The 19,146-nt window shown below is 34.6% G+C and overlaps 1 protein-coding gene across 1 annotated transcript; it reads right to left on the bottom strand.

Annotated features, from left to right (window-relative positions):
* Window positions 1–1,081: 1,081 nt before the first annotated feature.
* Window positions 1,082–18,917, bottom strand: LOC123897278 (ubiquitin carboxyl-terminal hydrolase 8-like). The gene is made up of 13 exons (XM_045947856.1): window positions 18,628–18,917; window positions 18,019–18,267; window positions 17,102–17,243; window positions 16,559–16,618; window positions 16,355–16,450; window positions 12,032–12,316; window positions 11,780–11,920; window positions 11,496–11,666; window positions 9,945–10,208; window positions 9,648–9,790; window positions 7,550–8,086; window positions 6,744–7,014; window positions 1,082–1,770 (listed from the first exon to the last, which is right to left on the bottom strand). Exons 1-13 carry the CDS (start codon window positions 18,717–18,719, stop codon window positions 1,654–1,656), a joined length of 2,568 nt encoding a protein of 855 aa, XP_045803812.1. The 5' UTR covers window positions 18,720–18,917; the 3' UTR covers window positions 1,082–1,653.
* Window positions 18,918–19,146: the final 229 nt, after the last annotated feature.

Below are 19,146 nucleotides of genomic sequence, written 5' to 3'. Positions count from 1 at the left end.
CTCTCTTTTTTGTTTATTCTTATAATATTTTTTTTTTCTTTCTCATATATACTATTTGTAAATTAAGTTAAGAAAGAAAAAATCTCTTTAATTCTTGTGTCATTTTCTCAACCAGGGATTCCTTCCCCATACTTGTTGGTCTTGTTTTTTGTTTTGTCTTTGGACTGTTAAACCCTCTTTTGTACCAAAACAAATTAAACTAATTTGTTAGTTAAATAATGACATAAAAATGTAGTAATTTTTTAAGTAAAAAAATGTAGTAAATTAAATCGTGGTAGTTTGTATAAAGAATGATAAAATCTACGTATTGATTGACTTCTCTGTGGATGTGAAGAATACTATTTAGTAAAATGTTTCAGTTGTGTTACTGTGTATGCAACAATAAATCTCCGATGCTTTTTTCATCAAAAAAAACTCCAAAGTTATCCTTTGGCTGCCTATGCAGTTGTTAATTGAATGGTATACACCATATGGGTGTTAACTGAATGACTCCATTACATTCACAAAAATACTCTCTCTAATTTTAAATATAAATGAGAAACATGGTTTGTCGATCTCCTGCATAGAATTAACAAGTGCCGGACATAACCATGTTACTCAAATCCGGTGTTGCAGTGAGAACAGCAAAACGGTCTACATTTCATTCTTCAATTGCTTTATATTCTCAACTTAACTATCCAACTGAAAAGCATCAAATTCACACACTTGGTTTCGAAAAATTGCTTGAATACTTGCTTTATCCATTTTTTTCACCTGCAATGATAGATTTTTTTATTGATCTAAGATAGAAGAATGGTTATGTTGGGAGCACTAATATCAGGTTACTCAAATTTGAATGAGGTACAACTTCGATTCTGTATGAGTTTCCGAATCCCAGACAAAAAAACACACAGAAGAGATATCATACTTGTAGTATACAATTATAAGATGGATCACGAAATTCCACCTCTTCGAAGAAAATACCAAAGCCCATTTAAACAAATCTCCATTTCCAAAAAATATATGAATTTCAGTCATACCACATTCTGATTACTATAAAGAAAATCAAAATGTAAACAACATCCTGAAATAACCACAGAAGTTTTAACCAACTATCAATGAATTCAAAATTGTTTAACAGAAGCTAAAGAACATAATGGGAAAAAGAATATAACTGAAGAAATATAAATGGACAGGATCTGGTCCAACTCTTCAAAACAGAAATTCTCTTTACATGGTGAAACATTTGTAAACAATATGCTTCAACCCAACAGGTATGTCCCTCACCTCAGTTTTTACTATGTTAGTATACTGTCCTAAGATTTAAAACTACCATTTCCCTGGTGAAACTCCAACTAGTCTAAACTTTAAATGACAAAAGAATGCTAACTTGTCAAGTATACTTGTAAGGAGACTCAAAAATGGGGGCAATCCAGTGCGCTGTGCACTCACCATTGTAGGTTTGAAGACGGATGCATGTACATGATCTTAACTGCATGAGCAAAAACTATTTCTGTAACTAGATCCTCTGATGACCAGGTCACAGGGAAGGAATCTTATCTTCGCACCAGGGTTTGCCCTCTGTACACTTGTAAACCTATGATGGGAACAATGTCAATAAATGGTATCTAGCTTCAATTGGCTGTTTGAACTATATGCTACTCCCTCGTTAAGTTAATCTTCAAAAACTCTTCTGTAGAAAAGAACATAGGCAGCTGAAGACTTTATCTTCTCCTTGCTGATGGGATAAACACGGCTATCATCAAAGTCATACCATTGATCACCGCCATGCTACATTAAATACAAGAGCAAAAGACAATGAGGAAAAATATTAACAATTTCGTATATAATAAAGAACTATTTTTAATAATTTATGTATATAATAAAATCCACCAACAATTTCGTAAAGAACATAATTATGTCAAATCATATATGATTATGATAAAGGCTAACATGCACTTTTGGCCCCCTAACTTTCACAAACTTGCAATTTTGACCACTTAACTTTAAAAATAGCAGTTTTAGCCCCTAAATTTAACCCCGCGAAACAGTTATGATTCAAAATAGCACATGTGGCAATATACTTGGCATAACATAATTGGTTGAGGTAAATGCACACATGGCTAGGGTTGTGCATAAATAGTGAAATGAGGATCAATAGTTGCTATGAAGAAAATTGATGAAGTCTCTCCTCTCTCCCTTTGGTACTCTGTTCTAGAGTAATGGTTAAGTCTTAGACTTAATCTTCTTCTATCTTTGCCTTAATGTTTCTTTTGTACTAAGAACACCAATTTTAATTGGGTTCTTATCTATCAATTTTACCTAATTAATTTGCAATTATCAATATTTCATACTCTCAATTTTGGAACCCTTACATTGGTGCTTTCATTGACACCATTGCATGGGCGACAACAGTAGGAGCTCACTGGGAAAAAATAGAAGCTGAGTATAACGCTGAATGGTTGAAATTGGCGTATTTAGACGGACCTGGTTACACCGCTTGGGATCGAATTGAAGCTAAATCAGAATTGCACAGAAAACCCTTCTCACGGAGCTCGTCCCATGGTGCTGTGAACTCACCCAGAGAAACCTTAACAAAACCAGTTGAATCGCACTTCACATCTCCCATGGTGGAATTGAATCGACAACACAATTTGCGCACGACTGAATATGCACAAGAAATCCGAGAGTCCTGTGCAAGAATTCTCAAGTTGCTGCGAGAGATTGATACTACTGAGTCCGAATGGAAGAATGATGCGCTTCCAATTTCCGACGAAACTGTCAATGGAACCAATTGATGCTTCAGATTCGTTGACAGTTGCACTTCAGGTGTCGAAGGATTTCGTTCCCTCCACAGAACCGATTGAAGAACAATCCATCGTTGATGATTCTGCTGATGTGAGAAAATTCATGGTGGAAGTCGTGACACCGATGTGTGAAATTACCAGCAATCCCCTTGTTCGTACACCTCATCTCAACCACGACGTGAGCTATTCTTTCTCAAGTCCGTTCTGTAAGCGTATCACCCGTTTTGTCGAAATGCAGAATTTAGCACTTCCGGTCGATTTAAGGAGTTTCACTGTTATGATTCAGCTTCCCAATCAATTAATTGTGAAATCGTCTTCAGTGATTATTCCACCACTACCTAAACCACCAGATTTGAATCACAATGCCTCAGCAAATCCCCCACCGCCACCGGATAATGTTTCACTTCCGACATTGATTGTGCTTGAGGTATATCCTTCCTTTTCCACTACTCTTGATGCACAGAAGCTGTTTGAGTATTTGCCTCATAGAAACAAGATTACTTGGTCTCACACTGGTTCTATGTATGCTCAACATAGTTTCAACATATTAGGCTTGGTGTTGTTTTTTCATTTTCTGAGAAGTTACAGTACGAATCCAACTGAATTCATTCTTAACCATGACATTAAAGTTAGTATACAATGGGATGGTATCAACCATGTTCTCCATGTATATGATTTGGTTGTAAAGATTGTCTTGGTTACCAACACACTGTCCTCATATGACGCCTACTGTTTGTTTGTTGAAATGTCCGTCACAACCAATTTCTCTCGTGACACTCTCCAAAGTTTGCTAATTGGGTTGTTAATTCATACATCTTTGATACAAGTTGATATTAACATCTTTGTTAAAGTGGGACATGTTCTTTTTCTCTTGTATGCAAAATCGGGTGCCCTTCCCTTTGATTGTCAGTTTGTGGAATTGAGAATTATGCAGCTTCCAATAATGAATGTTGGCTTAATTTTGAGTGACCTAGACATCTTGTTGGTTTGTGTGCTTGTTGGTTGCGAAGTAGATACATGCAGTATGTGTGTATACATTTTGCTACGGTTGAAAGGTTTGTGCAGAATTTTCTCGGCCATTTCATTGTTTCGGGATTCGATCAAACTCATGGTTATGGCTTCTGTACCCCAATTATTTTGGCTACTACATTAATTTCATGTCACACTCAGCTAGTCAGCCGCCAATTGTTTCATCGAGAGCCGAAAACTTATCCATAGCAGTAGCGGTACGTTAGTTTTTTTTCTTTTGGCAGAGAGATCTCTTGTGGCTGCTCAAAAGTTAAATTGTGTGAATGAGAAAGATATATTGAAAACCATTTCTCAAACTAAGGTCTTACTTACTAGTGTCCATTATAGGGTGACATGCCTTATTTGCTACTATTTTGACTATAACTGCATTGCTATAGTGCTCTTTCAGTATCATGCAAACAGTACCTTGGATATGCATTCACCTCGATGCATCAGGAAATATCTAGATTTGGATTGGAATAACAAACTGATTTTTGCTACCAAAACTACTAAGGCTTGCATATGAGGAGAACTTAAAGAGCATATTCATCATTATGAGGGTGCAGATGATTTTCTACATACCTTCTGTGTTCAACTTGCAGATTGTGTTATATATTATCTTTTTGTGACTGAATCAATGGCTCATCACTACACTCCAGTTTTTAGTGCTTGTGTCCATTGCAAAAATAGAGCTACAAATCCACTACCTATGCACTTGGAGAGCCTTGTCTTTAGTAACAGGTTTTCTCATTTTGGAATTCAATATAGGGCATTCAATAAGTATCACATGCACAACTCCATATATTTTTTATGGTAATAACACTATATTCATTTCTACCATGGCCTATGCTGGTGATATCTACTGTGAATTAAGAAAGCATGTTGCAGTAGTTCCTTGCTATGATTTTTCCAATATGTTTGTCATGTGTGAAATTAGACCATGGGAATTAATTGATCCAACAATTAATTTGTGCAAGATTCTTGTTTTTTATGACAAGCCTCACACTAATAGCTTGTATGAAGATGTGATTCTTGACATATCCTGTTATGATCCTAGCCAACTAAATCCACCAAACTAGGAACTTACGGAATATGGGGTTTGTGGCACTTGGGTGACTTATTCCTGCTATAATGACTATCATGTCTTTGATTGGCATATCGCTTGGGTTTGCCAAATTGTTATGAAGATATCCTTTGCACAGATGCAAGACTCCCCACTTGTCAAGCACTTTCATTTTAAACAGTGGGATCCAGGAATTTTTATGATTCCTTGGCATGGTAAACTTGATTTTAGATATCACTTTGGAAGATGCATCTGACTCTATGAAGGCTTGTCTAATTGAGGACAAGGTCGATTTTAATGGGAGGAGTAATGTTATGATTCAAAATAGCACATGTGGCAATGGCATAACATAATTGGTTGAGGTAAATGGACACATGGCTAGGGTTGTGCATAAATAGTGAAATGAGGATCAATAGTTGCTATGAAGAAAATTGATGAAGTCTCTCCTCTCTCCCTTTGGTACTCTCTTCTAGAGTAATGGTTAAGTCTTAGACTTAATCTTCTTCTATCTTTGCCTTAATGTTTCTTTTATACTAAGAACACCAATTTTAATTGGGTTCTCATCTATCAATTTTACCTAATTAATTTGCAATTACAATATTTCATACTCTCAATTTTGGAACCCTTACAAAAACCTCGATTTTGACTTAGTCAACGCGTAGGTGGAAACTCACTTAACTTTGTAAGATGCCATATGTAATTTTTTAATTTTAAAATAAAAAAGCCACATAATTAAAAATAAAAGACAAAAAGCTTCAGATTTTTTGGGAGTTATTCATTCATCACCGTATTCCCTAACCCGTCATCTCTGCCGCCACAACACTGCCATCATCCCCAAATCCAATGGCTTCTGAGAAGAAACTGGCAAACCCAATGATTTTTTTAGATCAATTTGTTGAAGGCTCATGCTGAAATATAGTAGTAATTAAAAAGCTGGTAATTTTTTGGAAAATGGTGGATCAAGAGGAATGGAAAGAAATTGAGGAGACAACGATGGAAGAGTTGAAGGAAGAACTGATGAATTTTCACTTATAATGTTCTTCAAAGGGTTATCATTAATAATTTGAATTGAAAATTCAACTTCAGGGTTCCAGGTGTTGGAATTCAACACTGTATATGAAGTGGTTTCATGTGAAATATGAAGGCGTGATCCTTAACAAATCCCAGGCAATTGTTTAGTTAAACTGAGTTCTCTCCCTAAAATTCCCATTACACATAAACATTAAAAATCATTCCTTTCAAACCAATTTTTAATAAATTGAAAGAAAAAGATGTGGTTACTGAAAAAGAAGGAAATTATGAAATTTTATCTCGTTTTAATTTGTGATAATAGAGATAAGAAAGTAGAGTAGATGAGTGACAACTGTGTATTGTGGGTTTTGGGCGAGTTTGAGAAGAAAATGGTAGCTTTTGGAAGCTTATCCAATTATTTTATTTCATCTTTTTTTTTATAATTATTTCATCTTTAATTATGTGGCTTTTTTTATTTTAAAATTAAAAAGTTACACACATGGCATCTTACTCAGCTAAGTCAGGTGCCAACTATGCATTGACTAAGTCAAAATTGAGGTTCTGCAAAAGGGGCTAAAGTTAGGGGGCCAAAACTGCTATTTTTAAAATTAGGGGGCTAAAATCGCAAGTTTATGAAAGATTGGGGACCAAAAGTGCATTTTAGCCTATGATAAACTCATCATCATATTTAGTGAATAAGCCAACAAATAGAGGCATAAAAGTCAATCCACAGAAAAGGAAAAAATAATGAGGATGTCAAGTTCTCAAATCATTATTAATGCTTCTAGGAATTCAGTATGTTCTATTGATTTCTCACCGTCATAACCCAAATTGCATACTTAAAAATGAAGAGGAAAAAAATAAACAGCACTTACATGTACAAATGCAGTATAATGACCACCCCCCATGCTTCCAAAATGGTTACTGATAGCATAAAGTGTGTAATGATAAGACTTCTGATTCCCATGGGTAATATAAGCTGACAGATCAAGATTATCCACAGGGAAGTCAACATATGTCTCCAGCTTGTTTTTCATGAATCGACTATATTGAAACCTCTTGAGATGAATAACCAAAATTTCAGGAAGTCTCCAAAGATCTAACTTCTTACTAGCTTGACGATGATCTTTACAGCCAGGACAATACCTAACATTACAGAAAACTGCACCTTAGATACTAGTAAGGTTGAAGATAAATAATTTCTGGAGAAGAATGGGCATGTTCCAAGTGAAGTATTGACCAAGCAACATTTTAGGTAAATTTTAGCAAGAACGGTTTCCTAGCAGGGTTTATAGTGATTAACATTAATAAAAGAGAAGTCCAGTCTAAACATATAGATAGTAAGATAAAATTATAAATAGAAATCTAGATAATTACAAAATAAGCAGCTGCCCTTGATCAGTTTTTTATTGACATCACTAAAGGTTTGAAGCCACTAAGCATCCAAAAGATACCAGATAAAAACAAAATTATAGCACTGACGATGGTAATAGTGGACATCATAGCAGTTATGAGTTTAATACATAGATGCTGTGCTCATATGCATCTGAAACTAAAATTATTTGCTAAAGCTGGAATGTATAGTAATTCAATCCAGTTTAAAATATTTCCCAGATAGAAGAGTAAAAGGCATGCCAATCAAAGTACTTTTCTTTATATCATAATAAACACGGTAACTAACCACATGTCTTCTGGTCCAAGAGGTTCTTCTTGCAAGAATGCTTCAAGGCACTTATACAGAGAAACTGATTCTTGGGGTCTCTTTGCTGAAAAACTAAACTTGCAAACCTCAGGCAACGGACTACAAAGCTGTGTGTCATATTTGTTAATCTCTTTTTCTGACCAACATACAAGCACATGCAGTCGGTTTAACTCTCCATTTATTGCAAGTGGGTCATTCATTAATATTTTGGAATTCTTGACAGTCCCCTTATCATCTGTTATGTAAAACTCCATTTCTCCATCTGAAGGCGTATCTAACCCGTTCACATTGGGATCTGACCCAGCAACTGTAACCCCTTCAATTTCGGTAACTTCTTCCGTTCTCTCAGACACAACACAATTTTCTAAGGCCTCTTCAACCGAATCTTGTAATGGATGAAACCACTTTAGATACAAATTGCGGAGATCAGATCCATTTACAATATTGCGAAGACTAGCTACAATAGGAATTCCAAATGCCTTCCACTTTGGATCCAATTTCCCATAGATGTATTGCCTAGAAAAATTATATCAAATACAATCTTTATAAGGAAAGAAAAATAATAAGTGACCATAAAGAATTCCATATAAAGCGTTTATGTGAATGTAAGTTTTGAAAGTTAACCATTTTGCTTTTAAACAGAGACTGTGAAGATGATTGTTGAATTAACTTTAGAGATACACATGTTCATTGCAGCAGGCTATAGTGATTATAAGTCATAAAAGTTTCATGAAACAACTCAACTTAAAAATGACTCCATATCCTTTTATTATTCTAAAAGACATCAAGCTTGACATTGCATTTTCTACCAACATGTTTTAGAACCTATTTACACAAGAATAGGAGAGAGGACAGAACCTCCCAAGGCCTTGTAAATAAAACTTAAAAAACTATTGGATTACAATGAACTGACAATGCAATATGAAATTTTGGACAAATAGAAGAGGTAAATGAAGTGGTAAAGAGAGGACGGTTGAAAAGAGTGTTTTTTATATTTTTTAAAAGTAGACTACACATATTTAGTTCCTTGACTAGTGCCCCAAGGGCACTAGTTAGCATTTGCCATAAATAAATCAGGATAGAAACTATTAAAATTATACTAAAACGTACTACTAACTTAGACTAACATCATAAGTAAAGTCTTACAAATACTACAGGCTTTTTAATATAATAATTAATAATTAATTTATTTACATTTCAGCATCATTGTGGAATTAAATATCTGGATCAGAATATCTAATAAACCCATTGAAAGCTATCCTTTTCAATGTGTAAATGCTAACCGATTTGGGAAATAAATAATGTAAGTCCTGGATTGCTCGAGAATTATCAAACAAGATTGATGAAATTAGGACTAACTCGCATATAAACATTCTACTATGGAAATTTTAAGTCAGATTTATTGGGTGCAACTGTTTGGCTTCTGCATGCAACTAAATTTGCATTGAAAGCAAGATATTTCAATAGGTAAGAATTAGATGAATCCAGTTTGCCTGAATTTAATCATAACGAAAAGCTACAACACTAACAATTCAGCCATCAAACTGCTTCTAGATAAAATAAATACATAAATAAAGGGTCGTGCTAACGACTGCCCCCGGGGCACTTGTTAAGCATACCAAAAAGGAAATCAAAGACAAAATTAATGTTGGAAGATAAATTTTTACATTTTTAAGGTATTGAATGCACAAGTTCCAAGGTGAAATTTAATTTCTTTTTTTTTCTGAAAGAGGTGAAATTTCCTTGTTAATATACTTAACAAGTGCCCCGGGGGCACTCCTTAGCATTTCCCATAAATAAAATTGGTTAAGGTCAGATAAATTTATATTTTCTCCAAAGTTTTGTGGACATTGGTCAAAGTCAGTTGATAACCAAAGTGTTTGAGGCAAAAATAGTTGTACATTGTTCCCAGCTTTTCCGGTTAAAAGGTTCGGCTGGCAGGACTACTTTTTAGAAAAGTTGCTTTTGCTTGTAATGCTTATTCAATTATTGTAGTCTAAGACTGATTTTGGAACAGATTGACTTACTCCTCCATTGATCAGAGGAGTATATATATAAAAGGAACAGATTGACTTACTCCTCCATCCGCTGATTTATAAGGACGACCAGAGGGGCATTATCTTTGGGAAATCGATAAGCAACTAGTTTGTCAGCCTCTCTGATCAATGATAATGAATCAGCTGGATCTTCAAGGAAACGTATGATGCGGTTGTTGTATACCTGTATCAGAGCCTAGCTTCAGACATCATAGCTTTTTACAAGATTGAAATGTATCAATAAAGAACTCAAAGTAGAGGATAACTGAGTTCAAAAAAAAAGTAGAGGATAACTGAGTTCAAATTTTAATTTAAACAAAAAGTTAGAAAATATATACCTCAGCTACTGATAAGGTCTCATCAGGCCCCAAAGAGCATGCAATGCTAAGAGCACGTGTAAGATCTTCAAATTTTCCATGTTTTGGAACAGTAATTGTATGTGGCGATAATTGAGACATTCCATCACTATTGTTACTAACAACGGTTAAAGTCATTGTCCGCATTGTTGTTGAAGGTAGAGGTAATGATAAGTACATGAATGGATCAAATGTCACAGAGACCTTCCTACAAACAGGACAAACTAATGTGGATTTATATTGGCCCTGCATAAAATGATGAATGTGATCCACACGGTAAAGAGAGTTACCATTAGGAAGAATAACCAAAATTTTCACATGAACATAATAAACACAGAAGAGTTCATCTCAAATGAATTTTTGCAAAAAAGAAAAAAAGTCTTCTAGTGACAGGAAAGGAGCACAGAGCAGTCCGTCATGAATTAAAAAATCTAGCACATTTTCTTGTTATTCTAGCTCCTAAGACAATTAACAGCTATCATAAATTCCTACCCATTTTAGATTCCATAAATTCTCAAGATTAAAAGACCACTTAAGTAACAGTAATCAGCAACAAATGCATATTATTTAAAAGTAATATGACTTGATATCGTAACACCCTTTATCATTTATGGAAGACTCAAATGATCATTCTTCAATCTGGGCACCTCTCAATAAACCTGTTAATCTTGCTAGATATGTCATATGTCCCGACACACACACACACACACACACACACACAAAGTTAAATGATTTTCGGAAGCAATTTAACTGTGTCATATGATATCTAAAACACATTTCGGGTGAAACTTTAAATGAAGTATTCAGAAATTAGCTCACTAAATAGTCTTGTGAATGTCCAAGTAAATCATGAATGTGCTGTATAAAGTGTTAAAATTAGTAACTAGTTAATATTCCTAGACTGTACAGATTCCCAGATTAGTGCTGATCAGTTAGGCATTAATATATTGATATGTGACGCCATTATAAATGCAAGGTTGTGTAATCTGAGTTAGACACACAAAATTACAAATTCTATATGGTATCAGTAGTCATATTATCCTAGGGTTACTATGCATTCTTTTTTCATTGTGCTCTTCTAGCCAGCTTCCTTTTTAGCACCATTCTCCATCAGTACCAGCTGTGTTCAATCAGCTGCACATGTTCCTGACCCAACATCGGACACCATCACAGACCAACTTGGAAACCTCTGGCAAGCACAACAGTGCTTTTCCCGCTGCCGGCACGCACTGTCACTGTCCAGGCGCATTTTACACAGCTTTTGGGGGAGCATTAGAATTAGTGACCTGGTAATATTTCTAGACTGAACAGATTCCCAAATTAGTACTAATCAATTAGGAACTCAATTTATTTATTTGTAATAGCATTATAAATACAAGGTTGTGTGATCTGAACTAGACACGCAATTACAAATTCTATAATAAGTTTCTATAACAAGCTGCATATCAACAACGATAAAACTATGAAGTTCTTCACATCATGTATGTGTCAATAACCTAGTAAAAATTGCATACAATGAGGATGAGGACATACTTGACACACATCAACAATGACTGAATCATTGCGAGCCAGATGATAATGCCAATATTCATCAGCAACTTCTTCATCTGGCCGACCGTCTCCGTCCTTGGCTTCTACATAAGGCTTACATTTAACACGATTCAAATCTTCATGAAGTCCATCCAATAAAAAAGCAAGAAGCTCCTGTTGAGAAAGATGCAAACACATATGTTGTAGAAAATGTAAGGGTACATAGAACATGAGCCTTGTAAATCCAAAAACTTAAGACCTACAAAGAAAGGGCTGGATGCACTAACTTGTGAATCATGCTGATTAAACCCACTAAACTGAGGAGCAAATCTAGCAAGCTTTGATTTGAACACCCTTGGTGCCACGGGACTTGCACCAGGAGCCCATAACTTCCTAAGTAAATCTCCAAATGCGGACGCTATCTCACCCTGGCAAAGAAGCATATGTCGAGAAAGGAATATTTAGTGAAAGACATCATAAATATAGAAATACCCCCCAGACATAAAATTCTTGAGACATCAAACTAATTGATCACATACATTCATGCCCAATGGGTTATCAGGATTGATTTCTCTGCCATAATCTTCCAGAAAATAGTCGACAAGCTTTGGCGTATGTGTTAAGCACTGAAGGGCACTGTTCATGAAGCATGTATTTCCTAGGTTTTGTAATCCAGTTAATCCCAAGGAACCAGCTTCACCATGGCCTAAAGAGAAGCTCAAAGAACTCGCACCGTTCATCTTCATTGAAGCACTGCCAGAAAAATTCCCTTCCCTACCTTTCATTGAGTCTGACAACCCGTAAACTTGCAACTCCAGAAGAGTCTGTATATGTCATTCATAGTTGAAATTTAGTATGGCATGTAAGACAATCCAATCATAGCCAATGATTCTCAGAAGGTAATGTCATTAATATTGTAAATTTTAATAAAAGCCATGAAGAGACACACAAGACATCAGAATAAAAAACAATAACAAATAAAGACTCTCACAGAAATTTGAGTTACCCTCATTTTATGCACACATGAAATACAATAAATAAGGTAGATTCGAATATAACACTATTACATCTACAAGCCTAATGTAAGAGGTTAATTCTCACTACTGGTTGACACTTAAAATAAAATAGAGCAGGAATACAAAATGCCAAAACATAACATTGAGAGTTACTAACAAACAACTTACAAGGAAAAAGCACAAAAAGAAAATATGACTTTGTATAAGGAAAGTTGAAGGACATAAGTAGCTTTTTAAAAAAGCTAAAGTAAATAGTTGTCCTAAACCCAAACTAATATTTGATCACATGTAAATAAACTCAACTGTAATTAGACCTTAAATATTTTATATTTGACATTAACTAAATAGCATCTTCAATATAGCAATAAAATATCAATATTGACATACCCAATCAACACAAATCATATGATCATAATAAAGTTTCTACAAAAATAGCTATAAAAGTCCTATGTAATAATTAAAAATAAAGGACCCCAAGCAAGAATTATAGGGAGGAAAAAACATATTGCTTGTCATGTACAACAGGACCTGCATTCTAAACCTGATGCAGTTCTTTTTCTATAAATTTAAAATATATTCGACCAACTGACCAAGTACCCAGAAAGTGTGACAGGAATTAAATATAGTTTAATAGTTTATTTTAAATAAATAGTTTTATTTATGTCAATTTACCTTTGTAGCCTTTGTGGTTGTATTTAAAGGCCTTGTGCCTCATTTAAAACACAATCGATGAATCAATATTCAACAAATTATCTTCTTATCCAAACTCTCACTCAATATTATGCTTGCATAATCTTTCTCATTTGTACCGAATTCTATTCAAACCATTGGAATTCCTACTTTGAGATTTGATTCTACCGGTTCGTCCCTAGAATCTATTTACCCGTTACAATTGGTATCTAGAGCCTTCGATTTGGCGCGCTAATGGCTGCGAAATACAAATTGGTGAAAATTTTAAATGTAATTGATGTGGAAGACAAAATGGAAATGGGTTTATGTTTCATATGTGATAAACCTTTTAGTTTTGAACATCAATTGTGGCATCATAAAAATATTCAAATAGTAATGAAGGATGAAGAAGAAGAATTTGAATCGGAACATGAAGCTCTCCGGAATCAGATGGGTGGCCTTGTAGCAAACAACATCGAAGAACCACACAAAGAACAACGTGAGGAAGTGAAAACAGAAAGTGAAGGTCTCCCTCACTATGAAGCTTCCTCAAATGAAAATATGCAATATTTTGCTGATAATCTTAAAATTGATTTCCATGAAGAAAGTGTTGTGCATAGTGACGTGTCTAAAGCAGTTGTGAAGGTAACAGATGACAACTTCCCCAACATCCATCAATTTATTGATATTATTTCTGTAGACCTAGTCCCAAAATTTGGTGATGAAAATAGGGAAAGGGTTCCGTCGATCACTCCCGTACCAGCTAGGTCCACAAATTCACATAATCAACCCTTATATGAGCCTTTTCAATTCATGTTACTCAACCAACCCTTGTCAAGCTCTGTTCTCCCTACAGACAGTGAAGGGTCTTCAAGACAACAATTGTACCAACCTCTGAGCCACATTTGTGAGCTCCCACCGCCACCGAAACCACCCGACAGGGTTTTCACTCCGATGTCTTCCGTCAATTTGTCTTTGTTGGTTACCAACACAAAGCATTTTCATTTTTCAATCTTGCAAACTTCCCTCCAACTGTTTGATGAAATGCCAGAGTGCCACATAATTGTTGGGAGTGCCATAATTAATAGGTGCATGGATAATGAGCAGGTTCTTGCTTATGGTTTGTTCAAAGACATGCATAAGATGCATAATACCCCTGGTGACTTTGAAGAGCATCCTGAAGAGAAGCATATGCATTGCACCACTCGGTTAGTGGAGATGCTTCATCTTTGTGCAAGTAATTTTGGAAATTGTGTTGAAGGTGATCCTAAAATGAATTTTCTAATCGAAGAAATTAAGGTTTTGGAAGAGGCCAAGTGGATTGGTCTTCCAAATTTAATGCCGCGAGCTGCATTTCTCTCTTTACTGCAGAGAAAGCTTGGAGTGTCCACTCGAAGAGCAGGTGAGGAACTGATTGCCAAGAAGAAGAATTTAATTCAACATGTGATGGAGATTGATGAGTGTGGAAAAGCAAAGGTACACAAAGATGGTTTAGTAAGTATGAGTGGTAGACATATTAAAAAATTTAAATGGTCATTGGAGACCTTGATTAGAGTCCCGAATTATCAAATCATGAAGGTAATTGAACCATTACTAGATGGAGTATGCATTGAAGTTCCAAAAGTGCTGGCACCTGGACCTCAACTTGTTCATACTTGGGGCTATTCGCGTGATCTTTTTCATGATGATTGTAGTTCTGTTTTAGCCAATATTTACTGCTATTTTGATGGCAGTGCAAGGATTAGAAGATTTGATTTTGTTTCTAAAGCTAGTGGAAGTAAACATACCATTGGAGAGTTATTCTATGATCACTTGATTTTTCAAAGGTCTAAAGCAAAAGGAGTCAGGTTTTATGCTCTAGAATTTTTAGTATTCCTTATTGCTATCTTTGGCTCTAAAATTTGGATCATGAGTTTTGTTAATGAGGAATCTCAATCTCTCTATATAATGGCCCTTGGTTCAAGTGTTGGGACACATGAGCTAGTGAAGATCAATGATGACAAGAATATGGAAGTACCAAATATTTATAGACAAATCGATGGTTGGAAGAGCAAGTCTTTTAACATTTCAACAAATGATTGGGAGCATAATATTCAATTGCATGATAAAACATATTGCTCCATTTCTTTAGTTCAAGGTGTTCACTTAGTTATAGCACATGATGCTCTAAATATTGTTGAAATTACTTCTAAGTTTGGTTCTCATCAGTACTTTTCAAATGCCAAGCTTGTGCAGCGGTTCAATGATTTCCACACACCATTTAAAGGTTTATATGTGGTTTCAAGGCATGGTAGAAGACTTTTGAATATTGAAATAATAGTGGTCAGTGCTATAGATTGGTTGAAGCTTATTAGTCTTGCCCATTTCTATCAGCAGATGCTATCAGAGTTCCTAAAGAGTGAAAAAGAGAAGAGTTTTTATGAGAATGTAGTTGCTGCCTGGGTGCCAACAAGGAATGTGTTGTTAAGCAATTACTCTTTGAGCTTACCTATGTTTGTTGCTTCACACTTTTCATCAAGGCAATATGGACAGGTTCTGAACTGGTTTGCTTTTATAGTTATTTTTCACAGGAAGATGATCGATAGGGGAAATGTTCGAGATGCTAAAGTTTTAATCAAATGGAAAACCTTGCCTCTTAAACATGGCAATTGTGATTGTTCATCCTTGAGGACAAGGATGTTTGAAGGGGAGGGTATTGTGACAGGAATTAAATATAGTTTAATAGTTTATTTTAAATAAATAGTTTTATTTATGTCAATTTACCTTTGTAGCCTTTGTGGTTGTATTTAAAGGCCTTGTGCCTCATTTAAAACACAATCAATGAATCAATATTCAACAAATTATCTTCTTATCCAAACTCTCTCATTCAATATTATGCTTGCATAATCTTTCTCATTTGTACTGAATTCTATTCAAACTATTGGAATTCCTACCTTGAGACTTGATTCAACCGGTTTGTCCCTAGAATCTATTTACCCGTTACAGAAAGTCTCAATCTTCAAAAACTGTAATCTTAGACAGAATGCTTAATCATCAAAGGGTTGTGGAACATAATAGATGCTCGTCATTGACATCGAAAAAAAGGAAAGGTTTGTAATCAAATTTTGACCTACGAAGTTAAATTACAATGACAAGGATTGAGGAAAAATATATTAATCAAAACCTAATACCACATACCTCCTGATCAGATTGCCTTTGACCGTCTTTGGGCACATGATTTTCGTCATCATTAAAAAGCAAGGTTATATGACCTGAAAAGTCCCAAATGCGTAACTGAAAAAATAGGTTAAAAAATTGTCAATTCATTGGTGTAACAGTTGAATTGTCCACACACACACACAAACACGCATAAGTAGAATTGTAAATATAATATTGCATTACCATCTCTGAATCCACGCTGAACATTTTGCAGGCTCTTTTATAAAGCTCAATTGTATTGTCCTAAAAAGAATGGAATAAGTGTGAGGAGCTCATTAGAAGTTGAAAAATAAGATAATATCGAACAAATAAAATCCATGATTTCTTCGTGATGCGTGAATTATAAGCACTTATTTTTAATCAAACTATGGAATAGTGAATATACACTTCTATTGTGTTTAACACTGTCTTCAAAAACTCTAGGTCTTAGCCCCATTCAAACATAATGTTGCACCCAACCCAGGTATGAACAATACGAACGTATGTTAAATATGTTCCATCTCAAATTGCTCCTCTAATGAGTATAAAACAGCAATGATTGAGGACATGTAACTTCTGTCTTATGTATCTAACATCTCAGTTCTCAGCATTCCATGAAAAAATATAACTACAAACTTTTACCTAAATAAATGCCAAACCACTAGTTACATCATGGACAGGAATCATGCCAAAAAAATTGAAAGGGAGAGGGAACCATAGCAGAGAGAGAGACAGAAACACATGTACCTTTTTGCTTATTCTCACTTCAAAGGACTTTGTTTCCCTCTGAACAGAAAGCCTGAGCTGTAATGGGTATACATCTCCAATATCACTGTCGGTTGTTGAAAAGCCTTTGTCATCTTTCATTGCATTTTTTGAATCACTATGCCTAAATGAAATATCAAAGCGTGTGATAATGAAGATATGAAAGATATAAGTATAAAACAAAGTAAATATTGTGCATTTCAGAAACCTTTCATCAGTTGCATCAAGAAGCATGAACTTCAAATTATTTCTTATAGTGAATAGTGAATTAACATTAAACACTAATACTTGCTAAAAAACAGCAATATATTAAGGAACATACAATTTGCTACTGGAAATTCTAAACAGGAAGTATAAACAAAGACAAATATGATAATTTAAATATTCACAAATACCAACCAAAATACATAGTAATATGTCCTGAAATCATGAATTGATTTCATCAAATTTATATATAACTAGCATGCTAATTGTTTTAAATTTCAAGTTATATATGGCATGTTGTACAATCAGGTGGTACTCATTTAACTAGCATGCTAATTGTTTTGAATTGTTTTAAATATGTACTCTTGATTAATTAATTTATCTGTCCCTAAATTATAATTCTTTTGCAACAGTCAGAGATAAATTAATTATGTCAAAAGGATGGACCATAAATACCAAAGGAGCGGAGAATTTCACACTGCACAAAGTACCATTCCAGTTAGCTAAATCATTATCACGCAATGTTATGAGATCCTAAGTCTAAACCACATATTGAAATCAAAATGTTGCATCAGTGAACATTCTAACTTGAACCTAATGCAGTTCAACTTTATATTTCCATCTTTGCTCACACAAGAATCAGATATAAAACAACAGAACAGGATAGAGGGTAAAATTTTCTCTATACCACTCACCACTTGAGTGCCTGCAACCACATATCCCCGGATACCAAAGCAAAATCCCGTCCAGATACACCCACTTCACCATTCTCCAGAACATGCCGTGATTCTTCCTCCCTCTGAAGATTAAACACAAGATCTGAATTGAATATATTATTAATGATCTTCATCGGACCATACGATGAACCCGGCGAAGATGCATACACAATTCCCTTCTTCTTATCCAAATCAACAGGCATTGCATCTTGAGCATCCTTCCACCACCTGAAACACACAAACACACACACAATCATCCATCAAAACACTTTCCACATTCAATCAATTTCGCATAAACAATCCACACAAGCTCAGATCACAATATCACATCAAAATCAAAGTAAAATCGTTCAATCAAAAACATCCAAAAAAAAAAAATACACAAAAACATGAAAAGCTTAGAAATAACGAAATTGAATCGAGTCTATTTCAATCAATTGAACCCTAACGAACATTATGAGTGTCATTGTATTCAATTATTATTACACACAGATGCAATCAAACAAACACAAAAAAAAAAAAAACGAAATTGAGTTATAGATTTGAAAATTGAAGTGTTCATGAGTGGAAAATTGAAAGGGAAAAGACCTTTTAGGAACGAAATAGACTCGTTGGTCCTTGTTATTTGAGTCTGGTCCTTGAGTGTTATTATCTGAAGAATCTTCGGAAGAACACTCCATTGAAGAGAGATTTTGAATTCGGTTGGAAAAAAATGCAGATTATGAATTCAACATTTAAGAGAGAGAGAAAATGGGAATGAAGGATTTGAAGAGAGAAAGAAAGAAGCAACAGATTTTTTTTTCTGTGAAATGAAATGTAATGCAGAGAGAGGAGAATATGCTGCTATACTCATACAATACTATCGTGCGTTTTCGGGAATTTTATTACACCTCATTTCTTCGCCTTAAAAATCAAGAATAATGTTTTTTTTTTTTTGTAAGAAATAAAGAATAATTAATTAATTTTTTTTCTATTTTTCCTGGTATGAAGTATTAAAGAGAGAGAATTTTATTTATGAAGTTTTTTTTAAGAGAGAGAATTTTATCACATTTATGTGGTGAAAAGCCTCCTTAATAAAGAGTATATATCATTTCTAAATTACAAAAT

Source organism: Trifolium pratense, linkage group LG7 (assembly GCF_020283565.1).
Source record: "Trifolium pratense cultivar HEN17-A07 linkage group LG7, ARS_RC_1.1, whole genome shotgun sequence".
In the NCBI taxonomy this organism is placed as follows: domain Eukaryota; kingdom Viridiplantae; phylum Streptophyta; class Magnoliopsida; order Fabales; family Fabaceae; genus Trifolium; species Trifolium pratense.
Note: the sequence above shows the minus strand (reverse complement) of the source record. Positions and strands in the feature narration are given on the sequence as shown.

Coding starts and splice junctions, on each gene's coding strand:
- LOC123897278 (XM_045947856.1), bottom strand. CDS start 18,719: ATGGAGTGTTCTTCCGAAGATTCTTCAGATAATAACACTCAAGGACCA. Junction 11,921..12,031: donor ATAACCCATTGGGCATGAAT/GTATGTGATCAA, acceptor CTTCTTTGCCAG/GGTGAGATAGCGTCCGCATT. Junction 10,209..11,495: donor TCATTGTTGATGTGTGTCAA/GTATGTCCTCAT, acceptor CATTTTATGCAG/GGCCAATATAAATCCACATT.